The sequence below is a fragment of the Danio rerio genome, chromosome 8, assembly GCF_049306965.1.
Source record: "Danio rerio strain Tuebingen ecotype United States chromosome 8, GRCz12tu, whole genome shotgun sequence".
NCBI classification, from domain to species: domain Eukaryota; kingdom Metazoa; phylum Chordata; class Actinopteri; order Cypriniformes; family Danionidae; genus Danio; species Danio rerio.
In genome coordinates, this window is record NC_133183.1 from 26584413 (window position 1) to 26601015 (window position 16603).

At 38.0% G+C, this 16603-nt stretch overlaps 1 protein-coding gene across 1 annotated transcript; it reads right to left on the reverse strand.

The window, feature by feature from the left end:
- Positions 1 to 6495: 6495 nt before the first annotated feature.
- LOC568680 (serine/threonine-protein kinase pim-1-like) lies at positions 6496 to 9906 on the reverse strand. Its single transcript, XM_009304031.5, has 7 exons — positions 9277 to 9906; positions 8377 to 8745; positions 8000 to 8094; positions 7770 to 7820; positions 7262 to 7634; positions 6796 to 6969; positions 6496 to 6707 (listed from the first exon to the last, which is right to left on the reverse strand). The coding sequence occupies exons 1-7, from the start codon at positions 9542 to 9544 to the stop codon at positions 6610 to 6612; spliced, it is 1428 nt and encodes a 475-aa protein (XP_009302306.2). The 5' UTR covers positions 9545 to 9906; the 3' UTR covers positions 6496 to 6609.
- Between the last annotated feature and the right edge of the window lie 6697 nt (positions 9907 to 16603).

The window sequence follows — 16603 nt, forward strand, 5'->3', positions numbered from 1 at the left end:
ATGTTAAAAAGGAATGCTGTAACATTATGTGAGATAAATGTAATGTGTGTGACAGATTAAGGATGAGGCAGGAATTGATTCAGAATTTAAGCATTTTTTACTCAATGGTTTAAGCAAAAGATGTAACAATAATAATAGACAAAGAAATAAACATTTACAATATTGTCTTTAAACGAAAAAAACAATGAGTGTGAGCCAAATCAGAGAAATTAACAAAACAAAACAATCCTGAAATCTAATGTCTAAACTAGGCGACAAAAATAAATATCGATATCTTCATTCACGACACCCGATCTTAACTAATTAAACTACAAAACTCAAAACTACACAGGGGGCGAAACTCAAACTAATCCTAAAGAAAATCAATCTAAACTAAAACAAACCTTACAAGAAGGTCATAAGGTTCAGTTTAGAATCACACAACAACCATCAAAGCCTTTACTCAAACCCAGCAAAGTTTAACAAGTAAACTCTAATTACCACAGTGAATAATAAATAATAATAAAGATAATAAATCACCTAATAGCCTAAGCATGACAAAACTGCAAAAGTGTGGCGCACAAAGGTATGCTGAGGCAGAGCGCACACCAAACACTGATCTGTAGCAGCTTTAAATCCCCGTGGCTCATCCGGGGATTGGTGGATCTGGCACCGTCAATACAATGATGGACAGTTACCTGACTCAATAAGAAACCTAAGAGTGGAGTGAAAGGCTGAGAGAGAAGGGTGAGGAAAATAAATACACAAAACTAACCTCCAAAACAATATATAGTATAACAAATCTTACTCCCAACCACTTTACTTTGTTTTTTTTCCCTAAACTCAAAGAAGAGACCAATATATATTTTCTGATCCTGTAAGAAAGAAACTGAGGTTTTGCAATGTACGTTTTGATTAGGGATGAAATATACTGGACACATTTGAATATCTGAAAAAACTAAAGTAAATCACACTTCTAGTTTTGATTCTTGAAAATAACACCAGTAAGCGTCTTCAGCTTCATATTTCCTTGTTTTAAATGCCAAAATTAAATTTACTGCCTCTTCCACTCTCTTTTCTCAGGTCCAGTATATCATCTCTCAGGATGGAGTTCAGCATTTGCACCTATGAGAATATGTGCTGGTATCTGATGGTAACCGCATTCAGGTTAGTCTTTGTGCTTTACATCATTCACAACCCAAGAGTCCAGAACTTCTCATGGTTTTTAATGAACAGTTCACTGATGGCTCATCTGATCTGTAACTGCAACCCAAGAAGGACTTTCAACTTCTTGTATGGTCTGTTGGATGTTATGTTTCATCATTATGAAACTTGAATTGCAGATGGGGGACGGGCAAATCACTCACATTCAGTATGAACATGATGGGACGTTTCTACAGGAACAACAGGTTGAGTTCAGAGCCAATACTGGCACACTTGTTTACTTTGTTCATGTTGTAATTACTGTAATTCAACTGTGACATGATTTCTCATGGATACTTGAACTGTTTGTGTTTACTTAGCATTAACAGTAAAATCAATGCATGATGTATGTCTTAACTAAATCAGAAACTTTATTGTTTTGTTTTTTTTTTTCTGGAGGTTTTTTGGTAGTTCTGGTAGTTTCTTAGTTTTTAAGAACAAGTTGTTGAAAATGATCCAGATTTAAATTAATATTGTCTTTGTAGATTACGTGGCATGTAAGTGTAGATTACAGATTACTTAACAATACAACAAAACTATAAACATCATATGTTTGCAGGCACATAGTGTATTTTATAAAGAGAAATTGCCAACTACTGGCCTGACGTGAATAGTACAGCATTTTTCAGCCTTTTTCACAGACTCATCTGAATGGAGACGACAGTTTTGACAAAGCTATCCTGTATTCATTACATTTTTAAAGACAAAAAGGAAAACAAATTTTGCTTGTAGTACATAATTTTTGTTTAAATGTTCCCTGATGTCAGTGTAAATCTCCTCTGTGTTGTGTGTCAGATTGCTCTGTCTCAGGATAGACACCATCGTCACCACCAGACAGCAGGTTGTGGCCCCTGAAGACCTGGAAGCAGTCGCTCATTCAGTGGTCACTGGTATGACCTTTCACCTTTTACCTTCAATTAAAATGCAAAAAACAGAACTATTTTCTACAAGCTTTCATGGCTGCATGAGACTGTAAATAAATGACTTTGTGATATTTAGTTTTTCTGCGATGTTTATATATTGTCATATGAATACCATTTAACCAGATAACTTAAATAGCTTTATTTAGAAAGAATTGTTCATTTTATCATGATTGGGATGTTTTGTTCATGAAGTGGAGTGTATCCACATCAAATATATTAAACAATTTAAAAGCATAGAAAAATACAAAAGCGCAAATATAAAAAATACAATTAAACGGCGCTTTATGGTTTTCTGGGGAGTCTAACAGAATTCGGCACCCAAAAAGTGACTTTTCAGCTTGTTCAAACGACTTTAAAATGAGTTAAAACAGCACCATTTTTGGGGACAACTTAATTATTTTATGTTTAATTCACTTAATTTTATAAGAACGATTACGTTAACTTGTTTTCTATTGGGACAACATGAAGGAATTGTGAGGAAACCAGCATTTTTTACAGTAAGGTACAGAAATTGATCAAACGTAAAATAACATCATACAAATGATTAAACACAAATGCTTCAAATCGATTAAAATCATAAAATATTTCACTCTTATTATGGTTAAATTTTGCTCTGTGTATGTGTGTGTGTAGCTGTTGCAGATGCAGCAATGACCCGGTTTACACTGAAGCCACACCTGAACAACTGCAAGAGCAGGGCATCCAGTATGATGTCATCACTTTTATTGAGGAGTAGAAACACGACACACACAATATTTATTAACAACATCAACACACACACACACACACACACACACACACACACACACACACACAGACACACAGACAGACAGAAGAATATTTGAAGCTTATCTCAGCTCCAAATGAGCATCACAAACTGCGCTGATCATAAGTAACACAAACTTCTTCCACAATCATCAGTCATTTATAAGGTGAATGTACAGTTAGATCCTCTCAAAATATGATTTATGCCTTTGTAAATATTTAAAGAAATGTATCTTTGTGTGCCTATAATGTTTAGTCTTGTAAAGGAAAAAGAAATATGTATAGAGAATCCTGTATTTAAGAAGAATAATGGACATGTCTCTGTGGATGCTGCTTTAATGACAGTCTGTATATACCTGTAGGCTGGAGGATTGACGTCATATTGCTATGAAACAGTTCCTAGCTGTAGCTAAAATGCTTATAAAGAAGGTTTTGGTCATTTGCTGTTTCATCTTTAGCTTCTTCAGTTTTACAGATGTCTTTCTTTAAACATGGCTACAAACAGGAACTTTAAATGCAAGCCAAAGAAATCAAAGCCTCTTTATCTGAATCTAACACTGATTTTCTTGCATTAGTTGTGCTATAATATTGTACAATTCTGGTTTTACAAATCTGTTGTCTGCTGCATTTGATTTAATAATATTTATACTTGTGTACATATTGATTTTTGTTCCTATTCAGTGCCTTATGCATGTATTTTAAGTTGCGTCTGAAATTTCAGATCAGTTATTCAGATCTTTTGTTTGTTTTGTACATTCACTACCAAGAATCCATCAAACTTTCTATTTTTAAAAATGATGTTCAATTTTAAAGCTACTAAGACAAAGACATCTGAACTTCACTATTCAGCTAGGGTCATCTACAATTATACCTTTAATTCAGTCAGAAGTCTTGATGCTCAGCTGTCCTTCAGTGCTCACATAACCTGCATGATTGTGCAAGCTTTGTTTTCTTTACACAAAATTAGAAGGATCAGACACTTTGTAACAGAGCAGGCTGCGTAACTTCTTGTCCAAGCACTTGTGATTTGTATATTAGGCTACTGCAATGTTCTCCAGGCTGAACTTCCATCATCCGCAGTGAAACCTCTTCAGATGATCTAAAATGCTGCAGCTCGTCTGGTCTGAGCTTTATTTATCCCAATAGAGTCCTCTACACACATCAATATCACAGGAGGATTGAGCTGGTTTTCTTTCTTCTTATTCCACTGACGCATGGTGAGTTTGAGTGTTTTTTCAGTTGTTTTTTGGATAATCATAATTTAAATCCTGCCATTACATTGAAGCAACTTCTTGGATTGTGTGTGTTTATGTTTTGTTATGTAATACCAGGGCTGTATTCTATTTCAGCTGCATTTAATTAATTATTCATACATTTAGTTCATAATAATACGACACAAACAGTGATAATTTAATCAGCAATAGAATATGGGGTCTATTTTCTCAGTCTTTAGATGATTTTTTAATGCTCAGTAATAGTTTTTCCAGCTTGAATCCAACTGAAAGATTCAAATGTTTTGTTCTTCAGGGAGAATTACTTTAACATTGCTTTTATCCTTTTATAATCATCTTTGGTGGTTTTGAAGTATTTTGCTGTGCTGTAATCAGTGGAATGATGACACGGTGGCTCAGTGGGTAGCACTTTCACCTCACAGCAGGTTAAATAAGGTCACTGGTTCAAGCCCCCGGCTGGGTCAGTTGGCGTTTCTGTGTGGAGTTTGCATGTTCTCCCCGTGTTCATGTGGGTTTCCTCTGGGTGCTCCGGTTTCCCCCACAGTCAAAAGCAGTAGTGTCAGTAGTGAATGTGTGTGAATGCAAGAGTGCATGGGTGTTTCCCAGTGCTGGGTTGCAGCTAGAAGAGCATCCGCTGTGTAAAACATACTGTATGCTGTATAAGTTGGCAGTTCATTCTGCTGTGGCGACCCCTGATTAATAAAGAGACCAAGTAGAAAAGAAAACGAGTGAATGAAAAAAATCTGAGGATATTGTGTTTAATAATGAGTTTGTGACTAAAAATAATAAATAGAAATCTTAAATGTTTGTTTTTCTCTAACAGCCTAAAGAGACGTCAGTGGAGTAAAATCAGCTCCTCTTTTACCAAAATCCACCATCAAACCTGCAGTCCGGAGCTCTTCTCCATCTACAGCCTGTGTTTCAGAGGAACCAGATGATCAATCCAGGTAAATCAAATCACAAATATGACCACACTTCATCCATTTTACAACTCCAAATCATAATAGAGATTAATCTGTCTGTGAAAACCAAACATGAAGCAGTGATGGTTGAGCACAACTTACTAGCTGCTGTTTTAAATGCTCTGATGTTTAGAATTTGAATTGATAATCTCTAAATTTTTGATCAATCTGACAAACATCTTAAACAAAGATTAGATTTACTTGTACCTCAGTTTGGTAGAAGGTTGAATGAAGTTCACCACCAGCCTTACAGAAAATGTGGACTATTAGAGATGAAACTGAAGCTGATTTTCTTTCTTCTAGAGCATTATTAAAGAATGGGGTAATACTTTATATTGATGGTCCATTTGAGTATTAGTAGACTGTCTGCTTAAAATCTGTTGATAATATAATCAGCTTGATATGCTCCTTCAACAGACATTTAACTGACAACAAGAAACTTTGCTAGTACATGTCAACTTACACTAACCCTAACCCAAACCTAACAGTCTACTTATAATCTAATGACAAAACTCAAATGAACCATCAACTCCTCCTTCTTCTTCTTCTTCTTCTTCTTCTTCTTCCTATAGAAACTGTTGCTTTTAACATAGTTGGAGATGTTGTAAGCAGGGGCGTAGCAACCGTGGGGGACGGGGCATATGTCCCCCTCACTTTTAGCAACAGACCATTTAGAAACAGGTGATTAAGAATGCAAACTTTTGGATTTCATACAGTTGTCACTCCCGTTTCCCAAAACACATTACTATAAATAGACTGTTCAACCCTTTACATTATTACTTTATTGCAACATCTTTCTATAAAACTCGTTGCTTTTAGCATAGTTGGAGATGTTGTAAGAAAGTGATAACATAAAGGGTTGAACAGTCTATTTGTTTATCAAACGCTGGACATTTGTGTAGTAAACATGTTTTTGGAGGCGTATAAAATAATGTGGATGATTCAGACTTCTGAACACGATAAACCTCAGTGTGTCTGCGCAAACTACACTATCAGAATTGACTTTAAAGAAATACCATTGAATATTTAGTTTGAGAAGCACAATTGTCATGAGGGCGATGAATACTCAATGACCTTAATAAAACTGGGTGCTCTTATTGTGAAAATGCAGATGTTTTGTATTGAATGTCACAATCTCATGTTACGATGTTTCTCTTTTAAAACATTTCTAAAAACAGCTCTGATTTCACAGTAAAACATTGGAATTTTATATTTATGATTTGCTGATGTCGCAGTAACTGATATGTTTAGGTTTTGGGTCAGGTAAAGGGCAGCGCTGGACTGTATTCTTTAAAAGTGTAGTTCTAAAAGTGCGCCTTAATGACGCCAGTGGCAACTGCAGTGTGTTTTATAAAGGACTGGATGCTGTTCAAACCTCATGCCAGATTTTTGTCACTGGGACTAGATCACAATATAAGCCACATCACAAGTGAGTTCAAAAATATATATTTTTATTAGAGACATACACAAAAACAACTGTAACAATAAAGAAGTTAATAATACAATAACAAGACACTATATATTAACAGCAAAGGTGTCAACTGGCTACTCCAGCATGAACCAGTCGTGGTAAGGCATCTGTCCTAGAAGAATTCTGTGCTCTGGAATCTGCTGCAGACAAGCCCACATCAGATCACAGCATTCTGTGAAAAACAAAAGGAGAGGTGAGATTATTATTATTATTATTAATAATAAACTGATTTTCAACTTGTTCTTTGATGAACATCTCACCTTGAGAGAGGGTAAATTTGGACCAGTCATGCTCCAGGTAGTACAGGTCATACGTCGTTGGGAAATCTCCATGCAGCAATGTGAAGAGAAGAACCCCAAGAGAATAGACAGTTGCTGGTTTGGCATGGTAACATCCTCTTTTGTAAAACTCTGGCGGCATGTACGCTTCTGTGCCTGGAGGAGAGACATTTAGTTAAATCTCTGTGTCAGCATCATGTTGATATATATACCAGATGGGTTTCAGGTGTGCTAATTACTGAGCTTTTAAACCGTATATTAATAATGCTTATGTACATTCATAACTAGTGTTGTCAAAAGTATCGATACTGACACTCATCACAGTCATATTTGCTAAGCATGTGAACACCAATGGCCAATCAGTGGTGTTTAACAGCGTTCAATTGGACATTTTTAAAATGTCAGTCCCAAAGTCGATACTTTTGACAACCCTATTCAAAACACCTACCAGAAAAGGTGGAGTATGCTGATTCCATCATGTAATCTCCGCAGCCGAAGTCAATCAGCTTGACCTCCAGTGTGTTTGGGTTTACAAGCAGGTTTTGCAGCTTAATGTCTCTGTGGAATACTTCCCGGTAGCAGCAAACATTGGCAGCATGAACAGCTTGGCCCATGATAGTTTGTGCCGTTTGCTCGGTGAGGACGCCTCCGTTGAGTTGCAGGAATGCCTCCAGGTCCATACTTGGCGTAGGCCGCTCTATGACCATGACATAATGGTCTTTGAAGACCTGCCAGTCAAGGAGCTGAATTATATTGGCACACCTGGAGCCACTGCTGGCCATACTTGCCAAGGTGATCTCTAGAGGTGGCTGGTCATGAGACTGAAAACAAAATAATGATGTTGGTTTTCAAACAAGGATTTTTAACCACAGCCTGTTGTCTAATATTAAATATAAGACATTTTGAGTTGAACACAGTGACTGAGAAGAGAAAAACAGAAAGTGTAGTGTACTTACAGAGCAGAGATCTTGCATACGTGGTGTCATCTGGGCAAATTTAACAGCCACCTGTTTAAAGAAATAAGCGAACAATTAACATGTGCATCCAGATCATTTCATTCAAATCCTGAACAGAGGTTTCATCAATTTGAATTCTCAGAAATGTCAAAACAATGAAAGCATGTTTCTGATGATGTTCTTTAAATAGTGAACTTCATCAAAGAATTTGAGTCTACAGAAATGAATACCTGCAGACCATCCTGTATGCGGATCCCCTCAAAAACAGAGCCGAAACCTCCTTCACCGAGCTGCTTTCCCAGATTGTAGCGGGAGCTGATGTCATCTGTTAAAAAAGAAGAACATTTAGCTGACTGGACATAAAATCTTATTAAATTATAAACCAAATAAAACACAGAGTTTACAACAAATAAGACTTTCTCCATAAGAAAAAAGATTATAGGAAATGAAGGAAGTGAAAACTTCTTTACTCTGTTAAACATCTTTTGGGAAATATTTAAAAATGGAAAAAAATCACAGGGGGGCGAATAATTTTGACTTCAACTGTATAATTTTAAAATGTTTGATAAGCCTAAACAAATGTTATGAATTCTAGCAATAAACTTACTATTGTCCAAACAGGTCTCATCATCTGCTGTAAGACTCAGTGCAGAATCATCAGCGGAGTCATCTTGTGAGACCTTTTGATTCAGTGAAGACTCCGAGTCTTCATCCAGTGCAGAGTCAATGTCAACCTGCACAGAGTCTCCGCTGAACGCTTCAAAGATGCCGTCTGTTGAGAACTGCTGACTCACTGGAGATTCAAAGCTGTTCACTTCAGATTTCACAGTGGAGTCCAAGTCTTCTTCTGCTGGAGCATCAGGAAAAGAAGGTTGGAGAACCTCCAGCTCCAGATTGTTCACAGCAGTGTTAAAGAATTTTGAGCTACTGATCGGCTCGTCCTGTAGGTCATGGATCTCCAGTGCAGGGAGCGGATCTAAAGAGGGGAAGGAATATCATTAATATGATTCTGTAACTCTTTTGACTAGATATTTGAAAAGTTCATTTGCAAAAACATCACTCAATGTATTTAATATTTATTTATGATCTTCATGGTTTTTCTGTATTGAAGTGATAATTAGCAATAAAAAAGTATGTGTAAACTACATATCTAAAGGCATAAATACAATTAATTATGAATTTCTTCTGTAAAACACAAAAATAGGCCTATTCTCAAGAATATTCCTGAAATTAGCAGCCATTAACCTTCACTGTAGGAACTCAAAATACTGGAAGTCAATGGCTGATTTCAGTATTTGTGTTCAACACAAGAAAGAATCTCCAACAGGTTTGAGGAATAAATTATGACAGAATTTTCACGTTTATGTGAACTGTCCCCTTAAGAAACAACATAAAATTCTCAAATATTTCCAGTTAATTTTATTTCTTATCTTCAAACAGCTACTCTGATATGTTTGGTGTATTTAACAGTATGTTTTAGTTATTAAAATTAATTAACCTATTTTACCATCAACAGTAGCTCTTCTGGGGAAACAGGCTTGGAAGAGGGAAGACTTTTTCTGTCTCCCTGCCTGTTTTCTTGCAACGACGGGCGGGTCATCGGTTATCGGATGACGGTGGTTTTCTGCCGTGTTGCCGGTGGATGCGAGTGGCTCACGGGGTGGTTCGTGTGCACACTTGATACCGAACGCTTTCTTTAAACGGGAAATTAACTTTGAAAAGGCCATTTTATCACCGTTTTGTGGAATCGCAGTAAGTACTGAACTACTTGTCATCCAAAGAAGCAATGAGGGTTTCTGCTTGATTCAGTCAGCTTTAATTGGCCACTGATATGTCAGAGTTACGTAGTTCATTTTAGAACGCGAAAGAACATTTTCAAAACACGCGGGGACTTTTTAAAACACAATAACTTAAACAACTAATGCAGGGCCGCGCTAGACTAACTGGCTAATTCGCCTTAAAGTGCCCACACACCTAGTGTATATTATATCTACATTACGTGATTATATATTTATTTATTTAATTATTTGTAGTTAGGCCTACTTTTTAAACATGCACAACTTTTTCTGCGTTTTGCTTATTATTACCATATAGGCATATGTATAATTCATTATTCCTCCTACCACAAGCTTTGAGCTACTCCAAAAAAATAATAATAATAATAATAAACAAAAAAAAACAAAAAAAAAAAAAATATATATATATATATATATATATATATATATATATATATATATATATATATATATATATATATATATATATATATATATATAAATAAATATGTGTGTGTATATAATGTAATGTAATTTTTAACATTATTATTATATAGTTTTTTGGAATAACTAACTTTACTAATAGTTTATAAAACAAACAATTTGTATTACTCATACTACAAGACTATTAATTTTAAATATTAGACAAAGAAAATTAGATCTCCCTTGAAAACATAACTTAATCCCACACATTGTACCCCACGCAACCGCATTTACAGTTAAATTATGTGATTGTAACAAACATAACATAACACAAACATAAAAAATAAACACCAAAGTAAAAAACGCAGAAGCAAAAGAGAAAATAAATAGAAGAAAAACTTGACAAACTCAGTTAATTTTATGTAAGCACTGAATGAATAATGATATAGTCTTAATAAACTAAAGTAAAAGTTGTGCTAAAAAGCTATTCTGTTTAGAAATGTGTAAAAAAAAAAAACTCTCCGTTAAAAAGAAATCAGGCGAATAAAATATACAAGGGGGGGGGGGGGGTAATAATTCTATATGTAAAAGCTGAAAAATCATTTATTTCATTTTCTTTTCGGCTTAGTCCCTTTATTAATTTGAGTTTGCCACAGCGGAATGAGCCGCCAACTTGTCCAGCACATGTTTTCTGCAGCGGATGCCCTCCTAGCTGCAACTCATCTTTGGGACACATCCATACACACTCACCCACACACATGCACTACGGACAATTTAGCCTACCCAGATCACTTGTACTGAATGTCTTTGGACTGTGGGGGAAACCAGAGCACCAACACGGGGAGAACATACAAACTCCACACAGAAATGCCAACTGACCCAGCCGAGGAGCGAACCAGCGAACTTCTTGCTGTGAGGCGACAGCAGTACCTACTATGCCACACGTTGCCAAAACTGAAAAATGTGTATTGTGTGGGTTTCCTCTGGGTGCTCCGGTTTCCCCCACAGTCCACAGACATGTGGAACAGGTGAAATGGGTAAGCTTATTGTCCGTAGTGTATGTGTGTGAATGAGTGTATGGATGTTTCTCAGAGATGTTTTGCGGCTGGATAGGGCATCTGCTGTGTAAAAACCTGCTGGATAAGTTGGCGGTTCATTCCGCTGTGAAGCCCCTAGATTATTAAAGAGACTAAGCCGAAAAGAAAATGAATGAATGAAGTAAATGTTTAATAATATTTTACTTGTATAATTGTTTTCATTAGATCAGTTTTAAGCTTTTATGTAGTTGATGTGCTCTACCCATTTCACATTTCTTGAACTATTTTCAGACACAACTTATATGACAACTGAATGCAACGCCAGAAACAACAGCTCCTCTGTCACCATAATCCACCGTCAATCCTGCAGTGTCTACTCCATCTACACCCAGTGTGTCAGAGGAACCAGCACAGAAATCCAGGTAAATAAAATCACAAATATTAACCAAGATCAGCCATTCCAGCTAATAAAATTAATCTAAAACACCATATTAATCTGTTAGAAGTGTTCGGATGTTTAAATTTGACATGTGGAGTGTCCTTACTAGCTGCTGTTGTCTCTGGACTCTGCTTGTGTTTCTCCTAATGAGAAGCTCCACAGGTTAGTGAAGCAAGTGTCCATCAATTGTGTATAAATAGGACTTAAAAATCACTAAAGTAATTCAGAATTTTCTTTGTGTCTTTTTTTATTTATTTATTTTTATTATTAGAATATGCAAAAATCATACAAATACAAGAAAACGTCAACAAATAACAAATACAAAGCAACGAAACAAAAACAAAACAAAAACAACAACAATATAGTCATGTACTGGTATGTGCGTGAGTGTGCGCGTGTGAGTGTGTGTATGCATGTAAAGGTAACTTGGTGGACAGGTCAGAGTGCATACATAAGGAACAATAACAGTCAATAAATGAAGCAAGTGTCACAGATATAGACAAAACATATAGAAAGAAACCAGTCAGAGGTAGGGAGTAACAACAATGCTTATTAATGTATGATAGTAAAAATGAGAGTAAAAAGAAAGAAAGGACAACAGTAATAACTGACAACAATAATAATAAATCACAAGTGCTACACCAACTACTACTACAAAAAGTTACTTATATTACAACTACTACTGCTTCTACTACAGCCACAACCACGACTACTACTACTACAATGTCTACTAATACTGATACTACTACAACGACTACCAATACTGATACTACTATAGCTTTTGCTACAACTAATACAACAACGTCTACTGCTACTACTACTACTACTGCTACTTCCACCACCACAATCACTTCTACTACATCTACATCAATCACATCTACTACTGATATTACTACACCAACAACGACTACTACTACTGTAACTACCACACCATTACTACTTCTGCTACTACTTACATGAACTACTACTTCAATAATCTCCGTAACAATTACTCAATAACAATTTCTTTGTGTCTTCTGACGACATTTCGGTCAGTAGTTTTTCATTCTACTTATATAAATCATAACCAAATTGCTGGATAATGTATAGTACCCTGTGCTCCTAATTCTGTGCTATTTTAATTCCACGGCAAGCGCCCCAGTAAATTAACTTCAAATTAAAAGCTTTTAAAACATGTCCAGGACATTGTGCCACTGTGCTAGTCATCAGTCAAGTAACTAGCCACTATACATTTTCACTATCTACAGTTTTTTTTGTTGGGAAAATATATTTTATATGCTTAAATTTGAGATTTGCTTGCTAAAATACTTGATTTAAAATGTTTTTACTTGATTTAGGATATTTAAAAAACTCTCTGATCACTCAAATTATGATATGTTTCCCAGAGATGGGTTGTGGCTGGAAGGGCATCCGCTGCGTAAAAACGTGCTGGATAAGTTAGCGGTTCATTCCGCTGTGGTGAGCCCGGATTAATAAAGGGACTAAGCCGACAAGAAAATGACTGGATGAATGAATAAATATTGTGTGTGACGTTGCTCAATAGTGCACATAAGCAAACACTGGGTTGCAGGTGAGCTCATGGGAGTTGTGGTTTTGTGGTGTCGCATTGCGATTAGTTTTTGTTTCACATGAAGTCTACAATTTAAAAATTATATTTAATCTACCAGATCACGGATGTCTAACCTGCCACAGCTAAAAACCTACCCACATTTGGCCAGTGATAATGTCATTGCCTAGTCATGTCCTATAAATATTATTGACGTTCCTTCACATGAAGTGACATATATTCTTTCAAGAGTTCACACTTAGATATTGCTTGACAGCTGAAAGCAGGTTTGGCATGCTGTCCCGGGAGAGAACCCTGAGCTCGGAGATAGTTGAGCCCAGGGCTCCCGCCAGGTCCATAGAGCATGTGAGGGAAGTACGAGATCAGGTGGTTCTCGAGAGCTCCCCTTTTTGTAAAGGAGAAAAGGAGGAGAAAGGGGTGGATGGGGGGTTTCTTCGGAAAACGAAGATAAGGGAGTAATGTCTAGCTAGGCTACTTATAGTGGGTTAGGATAGATCTGATTGGCTAACTAATGAGTGTAGATAGGTGGCCAGCTGCTGTCAATTATATCACGTGCTCCTCTCGAAATTAGTTTAAAAACTTCACTTCAAGAGTTCACACTTAGATATTGCTTGACAGCTGAAAGCAGGTTTGGCATGCTGTCCCGGGAGAGAACCCTGAGCTCGGAGATAGTTGAGCCCAGGGCTCCCGCCAGGTCCATAGAGCATGTGAGGGGAGTACGAGATCAGGTGGTTCTCGAGAGCTCCCCAAATGCATGAAGCTCGGGACAGCAGCCGTGTATTCGAAGAAACTCCCCAAAAGGCTTGAAATGCTATATCCGGCTGCTGGATATAGTTATTTGAAAAAGAAAAGGTAAAGAGGGCTCCTTTGGAGCAAAGGGTGAAACAGGTTCCTGCAGGAACCCGAGCAGAGTTGGCTTGGGCTGTGAATACTCCTGCTGGAGTAGAGACTCGGGGAGACCCCTGCGGGGGTCAGAGCCATGGGGTGGGCGGGAATCCTGCTGGAGTCATTACAAGGGAAGGGGAGTGAAGGACTCCGGCTGGAGAGGGGGGTGAAGGGGGGCAGGGGGGGCGGGGACTCCAAAGGAGAAATTTGCTCGAGGAACACTCCTTGCGGAGATTGAGCTGGGAGGTGGCAGCACTATATATAATTATATATTTATATGAAACATATAGATATATAAATATATAATGGGGTAATCTAGGGCCTTGGGGGGGCGTTTTTACTGACTCTTGCGAGAGTCGAAGCTCTTGGCTCTCCTGCGGGAGAGAGAGCTGTATGTGCCATCTCCAGCTGGAGTCGGGAAAAGGAATGGTCGGTGAAGCCCCAGCTGAAGGGGGAAATGGCAGTTGGGCGATGACCCCTGCGGGGGTCCGGTGCTCGGGATTAACTCCGCGGGAGTTAGAGCTTGAGGGTGACAGCACTATATATAAATATATATTTATATGCGTGGGTGCATATATATATACATATATATAAATAAATTTAAAAAATAAAAGATAAGTGTGAGAAATAAACAAAAATAAACATAAATAAAAGCTAGGGCCGGGGAGGGTCGATGACATGACTTGTGTCACAGCTCGGGGTTGGGTGAGCTATTTAGCTGCTCCAGTAGGAGTCGGGAAAGATGAGGGGGAGGTGAAGACTTCTTACTGGAGGGTGACGGGCGGTATAGGTGCTCTGGGGTTGTTCCTGCGGGAACAGAGCGTGAGGGTGACAGCACTATATATAAACTCATATTTATATGCGTGGGTGCATATAGATATAAATTTATATAAATAAAATCAAACAGAGAGAAAAATAAATAGTGCTATACTATATGTCATTATGGAATGACATAATATAAAAAGCTAAGGCCAGGGCAGTGAGATGATTCCTGCGAGAATCGAAGCTCGGGGTAACGCCCCTGCGGGGGCCAGAGCCATGGGGGGGGCGGGGTCCTACAGAAGTTAGAAAAGTTGGGGGGCAGTGAAAACTTCTGTGGCAGCGGCCGGGGGGGGCGGGGGTGACAAGGGGGCCTGGGCAGGGAGAGAACTCCTACTGGAGTTAGGTGAGTGAAAAGGGGGAGAAGGCTGAGTGCAAATCAGCTGGAAGGAAGAAAGGAAGCTAGATGGCTGGGTCATGCCCGCGCCCTTGGGAGACTGGGTAGTTCCTCTGCCCTCGGGAAGCTGGTATGGTTGGGTCGTATTCTCTCCCTGGACTAGGCCCATGCCCTTGGCCGCTGGGATTACTGCGTCTGCTGGTGAGGGTCCTCTGAGCTTCCCTGAGATGGCTGTGGCTGCGTCAGATATAAGATTTGAAGGCGTCGGGAGACTACTTTCCTAGTGTTTGTATGTGTTGTTACGATAGCCCTTGTGTGCTGCTGTGGTGGTGGCTCCAATTCTGAATGAGTGACTGGATTATGAATCTGGTGGGAAGCCTGAATGGTCCTATGACTTTAAGGTGTTATGAAACCAAAAATGTTATTGAACGGAATGTGTGGATGTGTTGAGCAGTGAGAAACTGATGAGGTGTTCTGGGGTAACTTAAAATGTATAAATGAATGCTGACGCAAATTGTGTATGCTGTGGTTATGGGATTATCATCTTAAAAGGAGAGATGCAGTCAGCTGCGGCTCTGCTTCTGATACCAGTTTCTGAAAATAAAGCAAAAGAGAGTCAGCGATTTCCTATGCAACTAGGAACATGTACAGCAGTATTTTTTTTTTTTTTTTTTTTTTTTTTTTTTTCAGAATGTATTGACGATATTGCCCGTTAGAAGCGCATTGGCGGCCCCGATAATATACCCCACGAAGGGGGCAGCATCTGTGTAAAAAGGATATACTGAGGATGAAATTGGATAGCTAATAAATGAATGGCTTCTATTCCAGCGCTTAAGGAAGGAAGCATAAGCAGGTCGCATGCTTTAAGCGCTACCTGATGGTTACGAACCTTTATGAATTTCATTTCTGTTAAACCAGGAGTCACCAAATATGGTACCGATGGGCACCAGATAGCTCACGAGGCTCTCGTGTGTTGCTCACAGGCCTGTTCTAAAATAGCTCACCATAACACCACTTACAAGTAAGCTTTCTCTAATATAGAAGTAATCATTTAAAAATGTAAATATTTGCAAAGATAAATAAAATAGTGTTGCACGTTGATATTAATTACGGGGTATTTCCTTACCCTGTTAAATCATTGTTGGTAACTTTGAGAGAATCATAACATGATCAGTGACTACACCTGGATGAATATTATTCATTATTAAAATAACCAAAAACTTAAATTATAATTATAAGTAAATTGAGCAATTTGTTATTTGAGAAGTGTTTATCCAACTGGTAGCCCTCCACGTTAATCGGTGCCCGAAAGTAGCTCTTAGTTTCAGAGGTTAGTGACTCCCGTGTTAAACGCTAAAGACAACATTTTGAAGAAAGCTGAAAACCTGTAACCATTGACTTTCACAGGAAGGAAATAAATAATAAGGAAGTCAATGCGGCTGTCCGTAGTGCCCAGCCACAATTCATGACACTTCGTATTCTGCCGCGCCGCGGAGCGCTATTTGTATAATTGATTAGTTTATTTGATAAAGTATGAATGCTTGAGTCTGGT

Coding starts and splice junctions, on each gene's coding strand:
- LOC568680 (XM_009304031.5), bottom strand. CDS start 9,544: ATGACAAGTAGTTCAGTACTTACTGCGATTCCACAAAACGGTGATAAA. Junction 8,746..9,276: donor CAGAAGAGCTACTGTTGATG/GTAAAATAGGTT, acceptor TCCCCTCTTTAG/ATCCGCTCCCTGCACTGGAG. Junction 7,821..7,999: donor GCATACAGGATGGTCTGCAG/GTATTCATTTCT, acceptor TTCTTTAAACAG/GTGGCTGTTAAATTTGCCCA.